This window comes from Hemibagrus wyckioides, linkage group LG18 (genome assembly GCF_019097595.1).
Source record: "Hemibagrus wyckioides isolate EC202008001 linkage group LG18, SWU_Hwy_1.0, whole genome shotgun sequence".
In the NCBI taxonomy this organism is placed as follows: Eukaryota; Metazoa; Chordata; class Actinopteri; order Siluriformes; family Bagridae; genus Hemibagrus; species Hemibagrus wyckioides.
The window spans coordinates 6,248,139-6,271,000 of NC_080727.1; the positions used below are offsets into that span (position 1 = coordinate 6,248,139).

Genomic DNA, 22,862 nt, shown 5'->3' on the forward strand with positions numbered 1-22,862 from the left:
CTGTCATCAGCTTTAAATAAACAGGACAGGACCTGTGTAATTTACTTTGCCACTCAGAAAACTATTATGGAAATACATGGTTATCTGTTGTCTAGAAAGTACAAGGCACAGGAATCATAAAGCAATGCAACAAGAAATATGTAAACAATTGTTGTTGTCTGTTTAATTGCCTCATACACAAAGAACCATATTTAAAGTCATTGAAGTGATCTTTCTATGCGCATTTGTTTCTGGATTTTGAGCTATATGTAACTAATTCTCTTTAAGTTCTAGCAATTAAATAACAATTTTCTCGTTTCACTGCAGTGGTTTTAAGACAGATCAAATTTATATTAGTAAGTTATAGGTACAGTACATATGTAGTCACAGTATGTACAATACTTTTGTAGTCAGTGCTCTCTTTGATCAAACTCAATGTTCTGTAGAGGTGGTTGTTCATGGATCCAATAACTTCTAAAGGTTATTGTAGCCAAGAGCCAAGTAAAATAAATTTTAGACATGTGAGCTGTGTATGTATGTATGTAAGTACCTCACCCACCATCTGGTTCCAATTAAGCAATGTCAAAGTTGCTGGCTTCAGGAAAGTAAAATAGTTTGAATTTCTTCTAATATTTTTGCAGAAACCTTTTTTTAGACTCTTGTGGCATAACCCTTTGAATTTTGAGGGCTTTTGTTGTGGCAGGCTTTTATGGCCACAGCACTTTCAGCCACTTGTTTCCTTTACACAGGCTCACAGTGGAGCAGTCATGCCCCACACTGCTACAATCACCAGCTGCTGGCATGCTTTGCACCATTTTACATAGAAGGGTTAAAGGTAAATACTTAATTAGTTTTTCTTTTTTCCAAAGGCCAGAGTGAGGTCCATCTAGAATGAGGCCCAGCTCTTGAGGCTCTGTAGGGTATATTAGAGCCCATGAATAATTAATAGAAATTCATGCAAACCTGTAGAGGGGGTTGTCTACAAGCTCAATGTTGTTGTGCAAAATCTTAACAATGGCTATAAAACTTAACCAGATTCCAAATTATTCTAAATTATACTTGTCAAAGTCCATCCATAAAAAAATATCCTTAAACCCAATATCTTTAAAATACTCGGAAGTTAATAAATGCTTTCAAAGATTGCACTTTCACAAACACGGTACATTTGGTCACAGTTTGCTCCTTTGCCATCTCTAGACCTGTGGCTAATGCTTTAGAGAGCTTCTTGTAGTCAGTACACAATACTGGGCAAGAGTTCTTTAAGGACAGGATCAAGACATCTCCTTGAACTCGATAGCACCTTTCCTTCTTAAAAGGCTGTCAATAATAGAACAGGAGTCTGCCCCTGTCACTGTCAAGAACAGCAGCTGATTGCTTTGTAAATTTCAAAAGAATCTTTCCTCCAATTCTGCATACTCACTTTTTTTCTAGCTATGAAGAATGGAGAACCACAAAAGCCAACACACCTTTCCCTCATCCAGCACACAATCAGCTGTTCAATTTTTTCAGATCTTTTAATGGTGCATCACTGAACAAGTTGAAAATGACTCTTGATTGGTTCCCGAAATTTAACAATGGCCACAAAAAATATTTCATTCTCTCTGAAATTGCCATTAAGAGCACAGTTTTAAAATGTAGTATGCACTTGGTGGTTTTACTTTACATTTGCTTAATTTGCATGCAATAATCTAAAAAAAGCAACAGGACATAATGAAGTGTGAGACTACTGTATGTTTCTTTTTTATAATTTGGTTTATATCGAGTATAAACAAGTAAAGCAAAGCATTGCATTTCTGTGCTTCTGGAAAGTTACTGAGCTATACCTTTGCTGACCTTCATCTCACCCCTCATCACTGAGGACAAAGGTCAAGCTTTCTGAACTGACCATGTGCTTTGATCCCTGTCCTCATGAAATAATTTACTGACACCCATTCCTGAAGATCAGACTGGATCAGACACCGGTCTACACTCGTTAACACCTGGACAATTTAGAAAATTCCATGTGGGAACCCCACAGGGAAAACACAGGTGGTCATAGTAGCAGTAACAATATCTCAGGATCATAGCAACAGCACCCCAGTGCTGTGAAGCACCAACACTACTCACTGCATCCCTATGAACCCAAAAGATTTAATTGTATACAAGCATTGCATATGGTGCTGCAAGTAGTATTAGTGCCCACCATATTCACATATTTTTATTTTATTTTTTTTCATATGGGGAAAAAAAAAGAGTTATTATTGGCACTGCATAGCTGGCAAAGTGTAAAGAGCAAGTTAAGGCACAACTCTCCCAAACAACTCAAGCGAAGAAGTTTAAATATCACTCTAAGCATCATTATACAGACGACTGTGCCATCTTGGACAGCTACAATTAACTATATAGCCTGGGGTCAGCTATGAAGAATTGTGCTGATTGTGAAAGTGTTTCCCCAAAACCTCTGGGGTCTAAGTGACGTTTAAGGGTAACTATGAAGTTGCAGAAGAATACAAATACCAGCACACATAATAAGGCAAGAGTACTCTTCTATCTCTAGAATGGACTCAGAAATGGTAATGTAATTAAACCAGGGTTATAATATATTAGTTGTAGTATCAGGACACATAAACAAAACAAGTGAAATTCACTAATGATGAGTGACACTCCATAAAAACCACAGCTTCACAGCCTGCTGATCTTCTGGCAATCAGGGCTTTTGGCCTCAAAGTTCAAAAACTTATAATTAGCCTTTCTGAAGCAGTGATTTACTACAGGTGGCTTAAAGTACCTGTAAAAAGTCAATGGAAAGTGTCTGGAACATGCATGTAGAGATTTGTCAGTGGACTTTGTTGGCTCATTATCATTATCTCTCCTTTTTCTCTCTCTCTGTCTTCTTTTCACTCTAAGTGTGTGGTAGAAATTTTTAAGGCACTTAAGGGATTATCGATTACATTTCTTAAACCTATCTAAAAGGTTTAGAAGGTCTGAAAGCAATTATTTCTCCTACAATGGTAAATTGTAGTTATATTGATCTCATTCTCTATTTATTATCCAAAACTTGGGTTGTGTACAGTATATCCTATTTACTCTGGCAAGACTTCCTGTAGATGTACTGTTGTGGTTTCTGTGGTAATCCTTACGGTTGTAGCCAAGGGCCAAAATGATTTTCTAATGTGCTGTAGGTCTCATGATTTTGTAACTCTGAAGTCTCTAAAGTCTTCTAAATCAACTATTTAAATTTTCCTATTGTTGTCTACCTAATAAATCTCCTCCTCACACTGTCTGAGATTTTCCCCACTGGACCCTGGAAAGTTTCTTTCAAACAGAGCCATAAACTTTATAACAAAAGAGTATCGTTATGAAAGAATCTGTACGCTTGGTGGTCTAGGGATGTGCTGAAATTATCCAACCCTGTGTTGATGGCATTAATAGTAATTTTATTTTTCAAACTGAGTAGCCATTTTTATTGACAAAATGTAAAACGTTCATTAATGTAAATGCAAAATTAATTGATTTGCATGAAGAACACCCTTTTTTGCATCTTTAGGTAGAAAGGTGTCAGCATTCTTATTGATACCGATATGTTGTGCCAGTTCTCTGTTGCACTTGTTAGTAAATCCATTTTTAGTTTAATTTTGCACTCTTGAAGACTTGAAGCTTGTGAATGTTGGAGTATGCGCTTTGTTCAATCTTTTATTGGATATTGATTCAAACTTTAAGTAAGAGATATTTGAGGAATATCAGTTTTCCCTTATCCTCCTGAGCAATTTCTCGCTGTAACCCAATCTTACCTCTCGTAGCATCATTGGGGGGAAAGGTCAAGAGTGATGAACTGACCATGTGCTACACTGCTTGCTTCCCTAGTGACCTAGTTTGCTTTACTTGCTGTTAAAGTAGAAATTTTGGTCCACCTGTCCATCTCAGAGCACCATGCACACACACAACTAGCATTCTAACATTCAGTGACAACTAACATAGCCACTCCATTTATATGCATCTTTTTGGGAGGTGAGAGGAAACAAGAGAACACAAAGGAAACGCATGGACACAGGCAGAACATGCATAGTAACTCAACATACATAGTAACTTGACTAATGGATACTGTGTACGGACTGATAGAAAGTTATTTAATTTAAGAGCATAAATGAAACAAAATAAGTACAAACACAGTACTGTGTTTAAACAGTGTACACTATGGACATATTTTGAATAAGGGTCAAAAGATAGGGCAGCCTTTATGATAATGAGCAAAGATATACAGTATCCAGGTGAGATTATCTACTAACACAATATGCAGAGAATGTGGACTTTTTTTTTTTGGCAAAGTGGAAATTATAGAGTCAAAAGATCAGAAGCTCCAAGCAAACATAGATCAAATCAGGCATGTGTGTGTGTGTGTGTGTTTGTGTGTCTGACTGTGGGGGGTGTATGAATGATATCTCAGTGGGTGTGAGAATGTGCACTTTGTGAGTGAAACTGATCTCACCTCCTCAGTGTATGTTCTGTTGTGGATCGTGATGTGACAGCGCAGTGTGAGCTCCACTGGATTGTGGTGTGAATTTGTAGACATGAGGATTTGGCTGTGCCTACTAGGATGGATTCTGTTGGACCTACAAGGTCAAGGACATGCAAGACCCCAGGGTCAGAGGAATAGGTTGCTAATGGTATGTTTCTTTATAATTGGATATTTATGTACATGAAGATTGCCTATTGAAGATTGAACTATGTTAAGTATGTCAGTATTTTTGCAAGGTGAATGGCATCTCAGTACCTCCTTGGTATTTTTCAGATTAAATCAGTGACAAATTCAACCTAAATGCATCACCCTTCACTGCTCTTTTTTTTTGCAAAGAGAAGTGGAAGCTTTGGTTTTGCTTTTATAAACAGTGAGAGGGAGTCACAGTGGTTTTAGTTTATTAGAAAGCCTACAGTTGACGGTGTGACTTTTATAGCTTTGGTCACGTGACAAAATTCCAGATTGTATTTAGCCAGCATGCCTTTATGCCATGATAAACAAGCCTATGGCATTTCTTTCACTGTAATTGAACTTGCACTGTTTCAGTTTTATTCATGTTTTTCTATTTTTCCACAATTCAATTCCTTCTGTATTTTGCATCAGCCAGCTTGCAAGACACTGTCAGTTAAATGTTGTCCATTAAAATACCAGTGTTTGTAAGGTGGAATTATTAAACATGGTGTTTTTCAAGTCAGAACAGCCCAGTGTACCTGTGTAAGGGCTGTGTAAGGCTCATACACAGCCTCTTATCTGATTCGCCTCGTAAAGTTTACCACAGGACCGCCTTTGACTTGCCCTGAACATATATTATCTCCCTGATACATGCTCTGTAAAGGCTTCTCGGCATGTCATTTTTAGCCTGCAGGCCTTAAACATGTTTGCGTTGTTCCACTCCTTTGTTTTTCCAGAAATCCATCTTTCAGAATTTTGATGATCACTGAGATTTGGCATATTCAGGTCAAAACAAATACAACTACCAATATTCAAAACGGTCGTTGTTGAATGTGAGATTGCGTTTTATATCTGGGCATATCTTCTAACATATACATATGTTCCAGATGGCTATTTTATAACTATTAATATTATTTCAACTACATAGCAGGTGTTTCAGAAATTGAGAATGTGTTTGCCCCCTGGTGGAAGATTAAGGAATTACTCACACTGGCAGGTACAGAAATTGGTCAGCTATGGGTGGATGGTGTGCTATTAGGCTTCCCTGGCAAACCATCAGAAGGATTTCAGGTCCACTGTCCCCTTTGAGATAAGCTGGCCAACAGCCCAATGCAGGCCTTTGGAGATCAAGTGATAGCTTATCAGGCTACATTCAGGACTGAGCTCCTGAAAGAGCTATTGTTATTGGAAGCAGTGGAATACATTGATGCTTCTGCTCAAGCATAGTTTGATTCATCTTGCTGAATAGTACCAGTATAGAACAGTAACAGTACCTCCACTAATTTCTGCCTTTCAGTCCAGCAGAAGAAACAGCTTGAAAATTCATGTGCAAATGAATTAGTTCACTGGCATTGAGCTGCATTCTCTCAGCATGGCAGCATGTTATATTAGTGACCAGATCCCAAACACATTCACTCAGCCACAAAATTAAATCCACACATGGAAATATAGCCACAAGACACAAATCATTCCTCTTTTGGCTGTTTTGCTGATCACAGACTAGTGCATGTGTTTAAGAGGAGACTCTGCTGTTTCATATTTCCTGTGCTTTATTTCAAAACAAGGCAGTGGAACATCTGTCTCACAGGTTCCCAACTCCTGCTGAGTTACACATCCAGAGTCAGGATTTTCTAGTACACCTCCAGGCCAAGGCCTTCACCTGCAGTGTGTGTGTGTATAGATCTTTTAGATGGTGTATATGAGTAATGGGAAAACTTGCTGTGTTAGAGGACAGTAATCTGTCTTTCTCTTTATTGATGTTTCTAGCAATACATACCAAAGTCATCATAGTTACTATAGTTTTAGCCCACCAATTGCCCTGGGCAAATTCCTTTTGTGTGTATATAAGTCATCCAAAGATGTAGCTGGCAACAATCATTCACTAAACAAATATAATAAAATAGTTCTTGGGCCCTAGATAAAAATATGATGAAAATCAATATCTACTAACATTTACATTTAAAGCAAAACTGCTGACAGTAAGAATAACTATATATTTTTCTTTAAAATTTAATGGTAGGATTATACACTGATCAGCCATAACATTATGACCAGCTGCCAAATATTGTGTTGGTCTCCCTTTTTCTGCCAACACACCCCTGACCTGTTGAGGCATGGACTCCACTTGATCCCTGAAGGTGTGCTGTGGTTTCTGGCACCAAGATATTAGCAGCAGATCCTTTAGGTCCTGTAAGTTGCGAGGTGGGGCCTCCATTGATCGGACTTTGTCCAGAAAATCCCACAGATGCTTGATTGGTTTGAGATCTAGGGAATTTGGAGGCCAAGTCAACACCTCAACACCTTGCCTTCTTCCCATAGTACATCCTGGTGCCTTGTGTTCCTCAGGTAAGCGACGCACATGAACCCAGCCATCCACGTGATGTAAAAGAAAACGTGATTCATCAGACCAGGCCACCTTCTTCCACTGCGCCGTGATCCAATTCTGATACTCACGTCACCATTGTTGGCACTTTCGGTGGTGTGCAGGGGTCAGCATGGGCACCCTGACTGGTCTGTGGCTCTGCAGCCCCATATGCAAGAAACTGCGATGCATGGTGTATTCTGCCACCTTTCTATCAGAACAAGCATTAACTTCTTCAGCAATTTGAGCAACAGTACCTCGTCTGTTGGATCGGGTCACACGGGCCAGCTTTCGCTCCTCATGGGAATCAATGAGACTTGGCCGGCCATGACCCTGTCACCGGTTCACCGCTGTTCCTTCCTTGGATCACTTTTGACAGATACTGACCACTGCAGACTGGGAACACCCCACAAGAGCTACAGTTTTGGAGATGCTCTGATCCAGTGGTCTAGCCATCACAATTTGGCCCTTGTCAGACTCGCTCAAGTCCTTACACTTGCCCATTTTTCCTGCTTCTAACACGTCAACTTTGAGGACAAAATGTTCACTTGCTGCCTAATATATCCCACCCACTAACAGTTGCCATGATGAGCAGATAATCAGTCTTATTCACTTCTTTCAGTGCTCAAAATGTTTTTCCTGATCAGTGTATATACTGGGTGTATATCATTATGTAAATAGTGTCTCTCTAGCCTATGCACCTTTGATATAAATTATGGAAACTGATATTTGCATCTTCATAACACAGTTTTTCTCTTTCTTGTTCACCTCCTGTGTGTGTGATGGTGTGTGGGTGTGTAGGGTGTGAGAAGACGTGGTCTCACCCGTGGAGATGGCACGCTTCCTACAGGTGTAAAGCGACCAGACTCCACTAGCCGCGGGGACGTCTTTGAGGTGGACGAGTACACTGACCTGATCGATCCCAACACCCTGTCTAAGAATGACGGCTCACCGCAAAAGATCCACCCACCACTTGCTAAAGGCAGCAAGGAGGCAAAGCCAGACTCTACCTCAAAACTTCTAGATGAGAATATCACCACTGAGAAAAGCAGTCTTGACAAAGGGATTCCTAAGAAGCCTGTGTATAACACTATTGATGTGGATGATCCTTCCATTTTGAAAAAAACTCATGCTGGAGAAAACTCAAGCTCAGAGGGCCCTGATTCCAATCTGTTGCAGGAAGGAGGAGAGAGAGTGACAACAACTCCTGCTCTACCCAGCTTGTCCACTGACAGGATAAATAAAACTCACAGGACTGTCCCGAATGTGGTTCTCACAGGTAGGACAGGGGGCCTGGTGAGAGGCTCAGATGGGAAGATGTATTACCTTCATCAAGGCCCTCCAGGGCCAATGGGGCCACCAGGGGAGCCAGTGAGTACTTATTTCTTCTTCTGTTCTCGTACGATCAGACATCTCAGTATCAATCTATAGTATGTGAGTCATAATGGCATGATATATATATATATATATATCATGCCATTATGACTCACACACTATAGTTAACAGGCTACATTAAACGTCAGCAGATTTAGATCCTCATCTGGCCAGTAGTGTATGAGAAATAATGTAATTTGACATGCACGCAGTAGTATCAGACCTGTGTTGAAGGTCAGCAAAAAAATGTTGACATAATGGCAACCAGTCAGTTTTTTATTTATTGGCTTAACTTTGTTCAAATGCACCTGCCTTTAATATAGCACTAAATTAATGTTGTTGTTTTTTTATTTATTTTATACTTAATTTAATCTTTATTTTGTTTGTGGATCTAATCAAGATTTAAGTGTACTGAAACACACTTAGGTCCAGATGTTCATAAACCTTACTGGCAACATGACTGCCCAGAGAAAGCATGCAATTTAAATCTATTATCTATGTACTTTATAAGTATAAAATGTACAAAGGGGATTGCTGGTGACTTAGCTAACTTGCCTTTGCTTGTAGCTTGTGGATTTATAGATCTGGCACTCAGCCAGTTCTGAACTGTTTGTGATCTCTCATTGATTTATACATTTAAACTCCTGCACATGTACTGAGTCCAAAAACAAGGTAATTACACTCAGGTATGTGAGCAGGGGCAGTGTGTCTGCATCCCGTCTGACAAGTTGTACCTCCATCGATAACGAGGTTCAGCCCCCAATAGCTTGACAAAGCTTCTTTCACTTCAAATTTTTATGCATTTTAAGCATTTTTTCATTGAAAGCAAACAAAAACAAATTCGGTATTCCTTACAAGCTAGTGATCTAGAAAAAAAAGAGTGACGTCAACATTCTCTATAGTCTGGAAATAATAAAGCTGGTCTGCAATTCAGGCTGAATGGAAATCATTCTACCCTTAAAGCCCTTAGCTAACAAAACCAATCTTACATCACAAATCAGAAGAACATCATCTGCATCTGTTTTCAGTCAGCCAAGAAGACGTAGTGTGTAGTGTAAGGGTCGCAGACGTTTTCAGATATTTTTTGGTTTTTGACTGATTTAAACATACTTTAAACATGATCAGAGACTGACGTATGCTGAACTGACATGCACCAGTGGATTATCCAGTTTAAAGTAAGAAGGTGATTAGATGGAAATTCTGCTTAAGAAAGCATCCAGAGATGACTAGTTTTGATCTTGGATATGAGGGCCACATTGTAACATCTCTCAAATGTTTAATGCCTTACTGGGTTAATGCCTTCCAGAAAAATCCATTTCTTAAGATATTACATTCCGTTCTTATCCATCAAACTAAGCGTGCATGCAGAATTGTTTCAAACGTCTGATCTTCTTTACCCTTTTCAATTTTTTTTCACAAGTATCAATGATTGTGAGAATATCTTGATCAGAATGGTATAGTCCCTTTTAACTAGAAATAGGACAAATGAGACTCCGAGTCAAATGGCTCAGATTATCTACTTTAAGAGAGCGAGGACCGGCAGAAGCAGGACCAGATGCAGCTGCATGTGGAGATACCAGACCAGGGTCACAGAGCTGTTGGAGCTTTTTTGTAGTCCTCACGCGGCTCTGAAGTCAGACATGAAAGAACACAGATGACAAGACACACCACTGACGGCGAGTAAAAGTCAGCAGCAGGGAAAGAGTCAATAATTAAAACTCTGTTTTGTGTTTGTCACTGGAAACCCCAGACGTCAACTCCTGCCTTGATGTGACATAACTGGAGTTACCATTGTGTTTTAGGTTATAGCCAGAGGTCATACAGACAACAGAGAATGTCTTTCCTTTTGTATATCTGAATTTGACCAGGTAGTAAAGTAATTTAACTATAGAAAGTAATTCACAGGTCGAATTAGCAGTCCATATACAGCTGTTAAGAGTTCCTAAAGTTTTGTTCCTAAAGATGTCATGTCCACATTCTGTGCAAATAGCCTTGTGTGTTATTTAGAAAACTGGTGTACAAGCCTAAGCTCACCATGCAAGCAGTGGCATGCTCTTTTGTGCACAAAAAAAGTGTGAAATGGAAAGTGAGGCTGATTACAGTATCCTTTTTATGTACTAAACAGTTAGTGGGTTTGTACACCTCCTTAAAACCAGGTCTAAATTAGCACTTTTTTGTTCTGAGCTTTATATGCAGTGTTTCCAGGTGTTATTCAATATATGAAAAAATTTTTATGATAAAATAATAATAGTGTAATAATAGTATTAATTTTAGGATCATGACAGAAATAGCCTTTATTTGCCACATATACATTACAGCACAGTGAAATTCTTTCTTCGCATATCCCAGCCTTGGAGATTGGGGTCAGAGCGCAGGGTCAGCCACGATACAGCACCCCTGGAGCAGTGATGGTTAAGGGCCTTGCTCAAGGGCCCAACAGTGGCAACTTGGCGGTGCTGGGGCTTGAACCTCCAATCAACGACCCAGAGCCTTAACCACTTAACCACCGCCCCGATAGAGCTACTATTCACGGATAAAATATGACTTTTGATACTTCTTGTTAATTTGCCCGTTTTGTCTGGCAAACTTGGTCATAGCACATAAATCAGGAACACATACATCAGATTCCTCAAATATTAATATAAATTTTGCACAAGAAAAAATAGAATACAAAATAGCTTCTATATGTATTAGTCTTCAGTAAAAAATAAATTGGTTTGTCAGAATGTGTTGATTAATTTTCTATAATAATAGCTGTAAAGGCATTTTTGACAGCAAGTCAGAATAAACTCTTAGCATTTCTGCATAACAGCTCAAGAGAGAGAAAAAAGTTAGGCTAATAAGAACAACTGTTTATAGTTGCTATAAATAACTTGTAAATAAATGTGACCTTAAACTGATGAAATATAACAATGGATGGCATTCTTTCATTAATAATACGATTGTAATTGCTGTCAAATTAAAAGCACTTTCTGCTGTTGATTATTTTCCTAACATCTCAGTCATTTTTTAATTTCTTACTTAGTAATCAAATCACATATTAGTCACATTATTTCTCTCAACATTATTTAGTGAGTCTTTTCTGACGTAAGGAAGTCGCAATTTGTGCTCCATTCAGATTGCATTTAATATGTTGGTTAATTATAGATGCAGTAGAAGCACATTCTGCAATCAAGTTGTGTTTTAGAATGCACCATCTTGTAAATGGGTCTGGATAAAAGAGACTTTGCAAGGATCCTTTAATACTGTGACCTAATATGCCTTTCAAGGTTTTTCTGCTCTTCTTTGACCCAATCTAAACTATGAGGAATTTCATTTGCTTTGGCTTTAGTGTTTCCACATGAAACCTGATTTGATTAAATATTTAGAGGTAACCTATGGCTTTTAATTAGAGAATTTTATGCAATTAATGTCGTTAATTTTCTATTACTTTAGGGTTGTCCTGGCAGTGTGGGCTATCCAGGGTTTAAAGGTGAAAAGGTGAGTGCCAGACTTCTCTCTCATATCTGTTTAATTTGTTGAAAATTCAAGAGGGGTTGTTAAAGGCAGAGCAGCTCTCTTTTGCCCGAGTCTCTGTGCTGTCTTTTTGAATTAAGACTCAGAGAGCAGTCCCTGGGGATATAGCTGTTTCATCACAGAAGTTCACTTAAAAGTTCATGGGCTTTTGGTCTGACCTTTTGTGACCTTTAAGGATCCTTAGGAACTGCTCTAGTCTGGTCTGTGTTCTTGCCAGAATCCCAGGACAGGCTGCAGAGAAAATACATTAGTCAGTTACAGTACACTGTATGGCATTCCATGCATTGTACAGCTATTGCATAGCTGTCTTATCAATGTCTTATAAATCAACCTTTTACAAAATATCGTGGGCATTTATATAGAATGCTATCTTGTGGGTGTATATTTCAGTATGTATGGTTGAACATCTATGCTAGTTGTATTGTATGTGATGATAGTTATTTGTGACCAATTATATGTTTCACAAGATTTACAAAATCTAATATTCAACCCTTCCATGTTCCTGTCTAGGGAAGTGTCGGACCAGAGGGTCGCCCTGGTCGGGTTGGTAATCCAGGGCCACCCGGACCACCAGGGCCACCAACTTTATATCTGTGGAGGAACACAGCTGAGGAGTGGGCTTACTTTCAGGTAATCACTGTACATTCATTTACAGTTCTGCATTTGCTATTCCTCATCATGCTGGGATTTGATCCACTACAGTGTATAGGTTAAAACAAGGAACAATAGTGAAAAAAAAAGGAATCTTCCATTTTTCCACATCAAAAACTATAAATGGGAACTAATTACAGCTAAGAACAGCTAAGACAGAGCAGATGACATAGCAGTGGATTTGTCTAAGGAATCATTCAAACCAGTTTATGGCATTTATTGCTTTACCTACTGTGTTATACATTATATGCATTCAATTGAGACCACTGTCATTATTACCGTAATAATCACCTTTTACTTTGTTGCTTGGTAGTGTAGGGTTAGAGGGTGAATCCAATATCCTTAAAGCTTGTTGGGAAATCTTTAAAGGCTTGTAGACCCAAAAACTTTTCCTTTTATACAAGGTTTTGGAAAAAGAAAGGGGTTCAGAGGTCATTCTCACAAACCATATGCATAGACTAACCTGTCCCTGTTTAATGAAGCATAAAATCCCATCAGTATGCCTCTCCCTTTCCTGCCAGGCTCGTTTTCTGCTGGATTTCATCATAACTGAAAACTGAATCCGGAACTTTACGATCCGTGCAAAATGTAGCATGTTTTATAGATTTCATACTGTTTTTATGTTCAATCCTGGCTCTGCTGGCCCTGAAAAGAAAATACATCATAATAATGACAACCAGAGTATCAGAAAGTAGAAGTGAGATAGTAGTAAAGTAGTCGATAGGTAGTAGAAGTCCAGCATGAAGATTTTTGCTCATGTGTAGAAATGATTTTCTTTCTCTTTTTCTAGCAAACATCATTCTTCCAGCTGCTGTATGCAGGTTGGCCTGTAAGTATGCAGTACAGGGTTAGAGTTCAGCAGACCTGGATGAAAATCAGGGCTGATTCACAAATAATCTTAAATGTTGAACTTTTAACTGACTTTAGTAGAAAATTTTAAAACAAAATTAAACCTGCCAAAACTAAAAGGCGTGTCATGAACAGCATATCAATTCTAAATGGCTTCTACCAACACAATTAATTTAATGCATTCAAAATATTTAATGATAACCTTTTTGAAAAAGTGGCATCAACTGCACGAGGAAAGGACTTTTCTTAGCTAGGACATTCTAGTGTTGTGTAAAAGATGTGGTATTATACTGGCTCATATGATTGGAATGTACACTCTCTCTGACTGGTGTCTTCTTTGTGAGCCTGTAGAGAGATCTGGGGTTACCTGGGCCACAGGGAGAATTGGGAAAACCAGGCCCAGAGGTGAGATGCTGACTCAGTACTATCTTTAATAGACTACACTATTTGTAAGGATTGCTGGTTTTATAATGATTTATCTGTTCCTCTTTTCATGTTCCTCTGTTCATCTTTTCAGGGCCCACCGGGTGAACCTGGAGAAAGAGGACCGTCAGGCCGTATGGGAGATATGGTAATCCTCTGAGCTGTGTACATATGACACGTAATCTCATTTCACAGCTGGATGAGAAGTCAGAAAATATACGAGACAATCACACAGATAGAAACTAAGGGCACAAATAGAAGCTATGGTCTGTCATCGTTATCAGTTCAACAGCTTAAAAGCTGTCACTTTAAGTTTGCTGACACAGGGAAATCTTCAGAGCTTGTGCTTTGTGGCTGCTAGGTAACATGACAAGCTGCATTTTTTTTCATCTTATTAACTTTTCCATAAGGAAGTCTTTAGGACAGAAGACCAGCTGTGTTTTTAATCTTACTATCTTTAAGAAGGTGAAAAACTGAAAACAACTATAGGGTTTGTGCCTGTTGGAGTGATAACAGATATTAATAATGTTTCACTGATGTGTAAAGATAAAAAAGGACCATGTGTCAGTCATTAAGAATATATATATATATGAAGTAATTATTGGAAATAAAATGCATAAGCATGCGCTGTTATAGGAAAAGAAACTTTGGGGTGATAATACTAACTCCGCTTTGCACTAGATCACATAACAACACTGTCATTGATTATGTTCTTATAACCATATATCCAAATGTTTTGTGATTTCTTTCATATAATAGCAACATATTGGTATGGATGGATGGATGGATGGATGGATGGATGGATGGATGGATGGATAGATAGATAGATAGATAGATAGATAGATAGATAGATACTTTATTCATCCCAAAGGGACATTTCCGGCAGTATCCACAAGAACAGGTAATAAATAAAATAAGAATGAATGTAACACATACTAAATACCCGAATTTAAGGATACAAAAATCTAACAAAAAATATAACAGATAGTAGAGAGGTGGGAGAGATATGGTGGTGGTGGTAGGGTGGGGTATAATTACAGTACCTGCATCAGCCGTCTACTTTTTAAAGGCCTGCTTTCATTTTTAAGACTCGTAAGTGTGGCTTTGTTTATCCTTTCTAGCCATGTCTTAGCCATGAGTTTCTGTACGGTTGAAAAAAGCGTACTAGACACTCTACCCCTCATTACTTCAAGCTTTAAGCACATAAACAGGAACTGTGGTGTCTGAGAGCACCATTACGGGTTTTGTAGTAGTGTGACGGTGACGTGTTATGTTTGTGCCTCGGAAAGACCTCAAATGTGCTGCTATGACGGGCCTGTTAATGAAACGCAGTACTAGCTAAACAGAAGGAAGTCATTAACTTGCTATTGTTGTCGAGTCCTTAAAGGTAAGCCATAGTTGTGCATACCAAAAACTGTGAGGAAGGGTTTAGCCATGTTAGCTTGTTTATACCAGTCGACCTTAGAATAGGGTCTACACTTCCTTACAGCTGTACTGTGTATGTTTATGTACTTTAAATGTGAGAGTAATTATACCATGGCCAAACATCGACATGCTCGAGTGTTCGTCTGTGTGTGTGTGTATATGCAAGCATGATCCAGCTCCTACAGCTGAAAGCACACACCTCATTTTTCACTCAAAATGTAGAGAAATCCATCAAGTCTTACACAAACAGGTGTGTATGCTGTAAGCACACGCACACAAACACAGCCATATAAGTGTTTCTCCTCACACTGGGACTGAGAAATCAATCTTGACTTCTGATGTATAAATGCTGCAAATGAGTTTCTAAACCATTTTCCACATACACATAAGGATATACACTAGATGTAGTGCACAATATGGCAACTATTAATGGAGAATATTTTTGTGAAGATTGAAGTACTCCATAATTAGTAAATTGACACCATAATAATTATCAATAATAACATGTAAAAACCTCTCTTGGAATCAGTTGTGGAGTATAAAAAGTGTCAGAGCATTGGTTGTGTTGGCGCTTTGAGCCAGTGGCAGACCAAGCTGGAGGGTTTTTTTTTTTTTTTTTTTTTGGTAATTATGATAATAACAGGATTATGTGTTATTTTCGCTACACATGAGGCATCATCTTGGAATTGTGTTCTGAACTGGAGCCAGCATTTAAGAGATCATCAATACAAAGGATTGTGCATAGCGTATAGTGCACAAAAATGTTTTACAGATTACAGTTGTATTTATAATTATATATGTTTATACCATTTGTAGCACTATAATATTTAATGTGTATTAATTCTTTAATATCTCTGATTAAATTATTAATGTCTTCAAGTGCTGTTATACAACAATCCTGATCTTTTTCATTGCAGTAAATAAGCTGAAATCAGGCCACAAAATGATATGTGCATATGGGTGTATTCAACCACAGATTTCAGTCACTCTTAAAACAAATGAATTAATCTGCACTGGGGTCATACCATCAAGTATAAACCTAATGCAACTCTAATATGTATCATTTCCCTAGGAATATACATATAGAGTACATCAGTGGCAATCATGAGGTCTGTGAGCTCATGTGTGCAGATGAGGGCAGATATCACTCTTCTCTTAGTGTGTTACTCTATCCCGAGATGCAGTTCACTATATCCACATTTCTAGGTGAAAGTGAACACAAAGGATATTATTATTTAAGGGTTTTTTTTTCTTATGAGATGCTTCATGCTGTCAACTGAGCCATTATATAAAGAGTGTTTATCTATCGTACCAGAGTGCTTCATAGAGATGCAGAATCAATAGACCCAAAAGTTATTTTGGTCTAATATTTTATTTTACTTACTAACAGGAGTATTAAGGAGAGCTATTATCATTTCATTTAATGTTTTTTGCAAGTTCATTTATTTTAAGTGTTATAAAATCATATAAATGTAAAGTCAATGTTTTTTGTGTGTGTTTCTGCCATTCTTAAGGGTGACCCTGGCCTACCAGGTATGCCTGGCTTACCAGGGGTTCCTGGGAAAGATGGAGAAAATGGCATGAAAGGACAGCAGGGGATGTCTGGAATACCTGGCCCAAAGGTAGAGTAATGCCATTCTAATATATCTTCAACATTAACACATTACACTTAACACAGTACTCTCTTTTATGGTCACTTTTTTTTTTATTACTCTCAGGGCCCTCTTGGCTATAAAGGAGAATTTGGCTCACCTGGTGAAAAAGGAGATGAGGTAAGATGTGCTCAGAAGATTTATGGTATTTGCTTTTTGGTATGGATCTAACTTAATGCTGTTTCTATTCTGTATCTAGGGGCTTAATGGAGCAGAAGGTCCCAGTGGAGATGAAGGGGAACCTGGAGAGAAAGTAAGGTGTATTCTGAATAAACTATTATATAAAGTTCTGATTAAGGTAACAACTACTCACTCATTAGGAGTGAAAAAGGCATGGTTAAAAGTTTGGAGTTGTTGCCATCTAGTGGTTGAATGAATTATATATTTCTTTTCACTGAACAGTGCAATGTATCATCACTTTATTTGTAAAATATGAATTTGAAAGTACTATTCATATGGTGTTATATCACACACATTCTTCATTTAGGGATATAAAGGATTGCCCGGACCACCTGGAACTATTGGCCCTCGAGTAAGTCTTTAATATCACTGAGTTACTAATGTCTTTAAGGTAACATAATACATGCTATAAGAGTAAACTTTTCTTTATTTGCAGGGGCCACCGGGGATTAGAGGGATTGAGGGCCTTGAGGGCCCTCCAGGGACAGATGTAAGTAAAGTTAATCATTTCAATATGACACAGACTAGCTCCATGGATTAAAGCTTTCACCACCACATCAGACCACTAATAATCAACCACTTCCTGCTCAGTGCAAAGTTTCAGTCAGTTAATCCTTGTGGCTCAGTTTACAAAGTACAGCATGGTGCTGTCTACATTTCAGTAAACATACCGTCTTTTATCTGTTTTACAGGGGGATGACGGCTTCGATGGTCCACCAGGTCCATCAGGTCCACCAGTAAGAAATCTATACAGTTAATAAATAGTATTTACAATTATTTTGTAGTTACTTCTCATTGGATTATGTTCACACTTTATTCACATTTGATTGTAATTCAGCAAACATCATGTTTACTCTCAGGACCAGGTATAATGTTCCTGGCTTAATTAGGATGCTGTCCTTGAAAATCCTATCACTTCATGTACATGACAAGCATAAAAACAGTTAAAAGGCCACGTACACTGAACACTCAAACTTTTGCTTATCTCCTTCATACATATGCATTTGAGAAAGGATTGAACAAAGGCATGTTCCGCACAGTGACAGGGTGGAGAAAATGAAGTGCAGATGATTACATATTCTGTTTGATCTACTAAAGCAATTTTGTGGCTGCTTTTGCATAGAATTTTTTCCCTGTTCCATTATCTGGTGAAAATTAGCAGAATGCATGTCACTCAGAGCAGTATCACCGAGGCTGCCAGGTCTGTGCTTCATAAAATTAGGAACGCATTAGAAATGCCACCTCAGCCTGCTTAAAGTGAGCTGCTTCATTAGCTTATCCATTAGCCCATGGGCATGGTTTTAGAGAATGATGTAAAGCAAAACAAGTGCAATTCATTCATTCTAAACAATACTGCAGAAAACATTAAAAAATATTGCACCCTGCTTACACATACCAATTTCGATCTCAGTATTTTTCTCAGTGTCACGTTGTCTCATTGAAATATTTGTGTAGGGCCCTCCAGGTATCACAGGGTTTGTAGGTGTGCAGGGCATAAATGGCTCACGGGTGAGTATTCTTATGATTTTATAAATCTCTTGATGATTTCTCCTATTCATCCTGTTCTGCAAGACTTCAAGCACAGAGTTGTCCCTGTAGTGTCTGAATTTCCTGATCTGCTTTACAGGGGGAGCCTGGGCCTGCAGGAAGCACTGGTCCCCCAGGGCTACAGGTATGTCATTACCATCACATTCCTCCACATATGAAAGAAACCTTTACTTTCAAAAGACTGATATTTATATAATCTCTGTGCCTCCTACAGGGTGCTCAAGGATTGGAGGGACAGATAGGGCCACCAGGGCCACGAGGCCCACAGGTGAGACCCTGCTTTTCATTGTAACATCAGAGTCACAAGATTAAAGTCAGTTACGGAATTTAAAAGATTTGAGATTTTTGTATCACATTGCATATCACAAAGAGTGTTCCTGTCTATTCTGTGAAAATTATTTGTATATAATGTAAACAGAAAAAACTACTTAACCTATTTAACTAGAACAAATCATGTATTCAATTCAGGTCAATTCAATTCAAGCTGGTGTGATGCATTGTGATTGAAGACAAGCATTTTCCTTTTTAAGCAATACTATCTAAGCCTAGTTTTAGCTACCTACCTAAGCACAGGTCATGTGTTCATTTACATTTGAGATAAATACTGCCAGTATGTTGCTATAAATGCATTCATGCCACAGTACATCCTCACACCCCTTCATTTAACAAAGGTTAATAGCCCCAATGGTAACTGAGACAGGGACAACTACATCAAAAATGACACAGCTTTAGCTAAAAATACTTCCCTGTCTGCAACTACCCCAAAATGACTCACAGCTAAGCAAGTTACACAAGTAAGCAAGTTCAACTCTCTCCATGCATTCCAAAATGATATGAGAGGTAGGCTAGTTTGAAAACAAATATGTCAGATGCATGCGTGCCACAAAATGTCCCTGTATTGCTCACTCTTTGCTAGCTAAGGGTAGCTAGAGTGAATAGAGGTTAAAATAAGAATAAGCAGATTGCTGCTTTGTTGTCAATTGCAAAGTAGTCAAAGATTCACATAATCAATAAACACCCACATTGCCTGTGTAAGGAAACGTCAGGCGCCGGTGTATTAGAATCCATTAGCAGATTTATTGAATAACAGCAGGCAGGTAATCGAGGTCAGGAAAACGAAAGCAAAGGGTAAAAATACCAGAAAGACTAACACTAAGCAAACTAGACAAAATCGCAAATCCAAAACATGAAGGAGAGAATAAACAGGCAAGGTAATACACAATGTAGCAAACGAGAATAGAATAAAGGCTTGGCTAGTAACACTAAACGGAAACAATGCTTCGCACTGGGGTGAAGGTGGCGTGCTGCTTAAATACCCCTCTGTACCGAAAGTAGGGCAGAGAAGGTTAATACTCAGGCGAGGGCTCCCTCTGGTGTTCACGCCCAGGCTGCCTTGTGACAGAACCCCCCCGTCTAGGAACACCTCCAGGTGTTCGTCGTCGAGGGCGCCCCCTAGGGCGAGGAGCAGGTCTGTGGGGAAAGTTTAGGTGAAACTCCTCTATGAGTGCCGGGTCCAGGATGTCGCGGGCATTGACCCAGCAGCGCTCCTCGGGTCCGTACCCCTCCCAGTCCACCAAGTATTGCAGGCGACTGCCCTGGCGACGTGAGTTCAGGATGGTGTTAACTCGGTAGGCGAGGGAGCCGTCTACGTCCAGGGGAGGGGGCGGTTCGAGAGTGTTGGGGTTCATAGTCTGAGGTCCGTGATAAGGCTTGAGTAGAGACACATGAAAGGTGGGCGAGATGCGATAAGAGGTGGGCAGTTCAAGGCGATAAGAGACCGGATTTATTTGGCGAACAATTTTGAAAGGGCCTATGAATTTCGGGCTGAGTTTATGGCAGGGTAGTTTTAGTTTCAGGTTCTGTGTGGACAACCAAACCTTTTGCCCCATCCGGTATGTCGGGTGGGGCTGACGTCTGCGGTTAGCTTGAATGACCTGCCGTCGAATCGCCCTCTGTAGGCGAACATGGGCTCTTTCCCAGGTCTCCTGGCTACGTTTGGACCACTCATCCACCGCGGGGACATCGGAGGGCTCTCCGGACCAAGGGAACAGCGGAGGTTGGTAGCCTAATACACATTGGAACGGTGTTAGTCCCGTGGAGGAATGAGTCAAAGAGTTCTGGGCATACTCGGCCCACGGGAGGAACTTGCTCCACCTGCGTTGTTCTTTGCTACAGTAAGTTCTCAGGAACCTTCCCAGCTCTTGATTCAGGCGTTCGGCCTGACCGTTGGATTGGGGATGATACCCAGAGCTTAGACTAACCTTGATCCCCAACTGTTTGCAGAACTCCTGCCAGACTCTGGAGGTAAACTGGGTGCCGCGGTCCGATACTATGTCCTCCGGGAGGCCAAAATTACGGAACACATTCTGAAAGATGGCTACGGCGGTTTCCATGGACGTAGGTAGGCCTTTCAGGGGGATGAGTTTACATGCCTTGGAGAACCGGTCAATGACTACCAAAATGGTTGTGAAACCCTGCGAATTGGGGAGGTCGGTGAGGAAGTCTATGGATATATCAGACCAGGGACGGCGTGGGATGGGTAAGGGTTCCAACAGGCCCTCCGGCAAGTGGTGGCCGGTCCGAGACTGGGCACAAACTGAGCATGCGCGTATAAACCCCACCACATCCTGGTTCAGAGAAGGCCACCAAAAGGTTTGACGTAGCAACCGGATCGTACGGTGTATACCTGGGTGGCCTGTACTGGGGCTTTCGTGGGTCCACCTGATTAGTCTCTGACGGAGAGCTGTGGGCACGAAACGCTTGGAAGGAGGGCAGTTTGGTGGTGGTGCCTCTGAGGTGTAGGCCTGTTTGATCTCCTTCACGAAATCCCAACGTATGGGGGCTACGAGCACAGGAGATGGGAGGATGGTGTCCGGGTGTGAGGGAGACTCAGTGACCTCATAGATCCTGGAGAGCGCGTCAGCTTTACCGTTCTTGGACCCTGGACGGTAGGTGACTGTGAACTTGAATCGGGAGAAGAACAGGGCCCACCTGGCTTGGCGTGAGTTCAGGCGTTTAGCTTCACGAAGATACGCAAGGTTCCGGTGATCTGTGAGAATGAGAAATGGGTGAATGGCCCCCTCCAACCAATGCCTCCATTCCTCCAAGGCAGACTTCATGGCTAGCAACTCCTTGTTGCCCGCATCATAATTCATCTCCGCTGGTGTGAGTTTGCGGGAGAAGAAGGCACATGGGTGTAGTTTGCCTGACTCTGGCTGGCGTTGAGAAAGAACTGCTCCTACTCCGCAGTTAGAGGCGTCCACCTCCACGGTGAAAGGCAGGTCAGGTCATGGATGTCGGAGTATGGGAGCGGAGGAGAAGCTCTGCTTGAGCCTATTGAAGGCCGTCCTGGCTTGATCAGTCCATCTTAATCTCCGTGGGTTTCCTTTCAGCGACGAGGTTAGAGGACTGGCTATGGTGCTATAATTCCGGATGAAACGGCGGTAAAAGTTAGCGAACCCCAGAAATCGTTGTAATTCCTTAATAGTGGTAGGTTCCGGCCAAGAAGTGATAGCTGCCACCTTAGACTGGTCCATTTCCACTCCCTTTGAAGAAATCACATACCCCAGAAACGTTATGGAGGAGCAGTGGAATACAAACTTTTCCAGTTTTACAAAGAGGTTGTGGTCTGCAAGACGGTGCAGGACGGCTCGAACGTGAGAAATGTGTTGGTCATGGTCGGATGAGCAAATCAGTATGTCGTCGATGTATGCTATGACGTGACTGTGGAGCATATCTCTGAATATTTCGTTAATCATGGATTGAAAAACTGCGGGAGCGTTAGTAAGTCCATAAGGCATGACCAAATACTCGTAATGTCCATTAGTCGTGTGGAAAGCAGTCTTCCATTCATCTCCCTCCTTTATCCTGATGAGGTTATAGGCGCTGCGCAGATCGAGCTTAGTAAATATTTTAGCTCCTTGTAGTTGTTCGAGGGCAGCCGGAACTAGCGGGAGAGGATAGGGGTACGGCACGATGATGGCGTTCAAACCTCGGTAGTCAATGCATGGCCGGAGACCTCCGTCCTTTTTCTCCACGAAGAAGAAACTTGCAGCAGCCGGTGATGTAGAGGGTCGTATATATCCAGCTGTGAGAGCCTCTTTGATGTAATCCTCCATGGCCTTTTTTTCTGGAATGGAGAGGGGATAGATTCTACTCTTGGGTGATGTGGTGTTGGGGAGGAGCTCTATAGCGCAATCCCATGGTCTGTGCGGTGGGAGCCTGGTCGCCTTTTCTT

At 40.4% G+C, this 22,862-nt stretch overlaps 1 protein-coding gene across 1 annotated transcript in view; it reads left to right on the top strand.

Annotated features, from left to right (window-relative positions):
* Positions 1 to 22,862, top strand: part of si:ch211-196i2.1 (collagen alpha-1(I) chain) — a 66,240-nt gene that overhangs the window by 21,400 nt on the left and 21,978 nt on the right. The window contains exons 7-21 of the mRNA XM_058415485.1: positions 7,809 to 8,378; positions 11,817 to 11,861; positions 12,408 to 12,527; positions 13,339 to 13,377; positions 13,749 to 13,802; positions 13,915 to 13,968; positions 16,760 to 16,867; positions 16,964 to 17,017; positions 17,097 to 17,150; positions 17,385 to 17,429; positions 17,514 to 17,567; positions 17,770 to 17,814; positions 18,533 to 18,586; positions 18,705 to 18,749; positions 18,840 to 18,893. Of these exons, the coding sequence (XP_058271468.1) occupies positions 7,809 to 8,378; positions 11,817 to 11,861; positions 12,408 to 12,527; positions 13,339 to 13,377; positions 13,749 to 13,802; positions 13,915 to 13,968; positions 16,760 to 16,867; positions 16,964 to 17,017; positions 17,097 to 17,150; positions 17,385 to 17,429; positions 17,514 to 17,567; positions 17,770 to 17,814; positions 18,533 to 18,586; positions 18,705 to 18,749; positions 18,840 to 18,893 (1,395 nt within the window). The remainder of the gene's footprint in view (positions 1 to 7,808; positions 8,379 to 11,816; positions 11,862 to 12,407; positions 12,528 to 13,338; positions 13,378 to 13,748; positions 13,803 to 13,914; positions 13,969 to 16,759; positions 16,868 to 16,963; positions 17,018 to 17,096; positions 17,151 to 17,384; positions 17,430 to 17,513; positions 17,568 to 17,769; positions 17,815 to 18,532; positions 18,587 to 18,704; positions 18,750 to 18,839; positions 18,894 to 22,862) is intronic.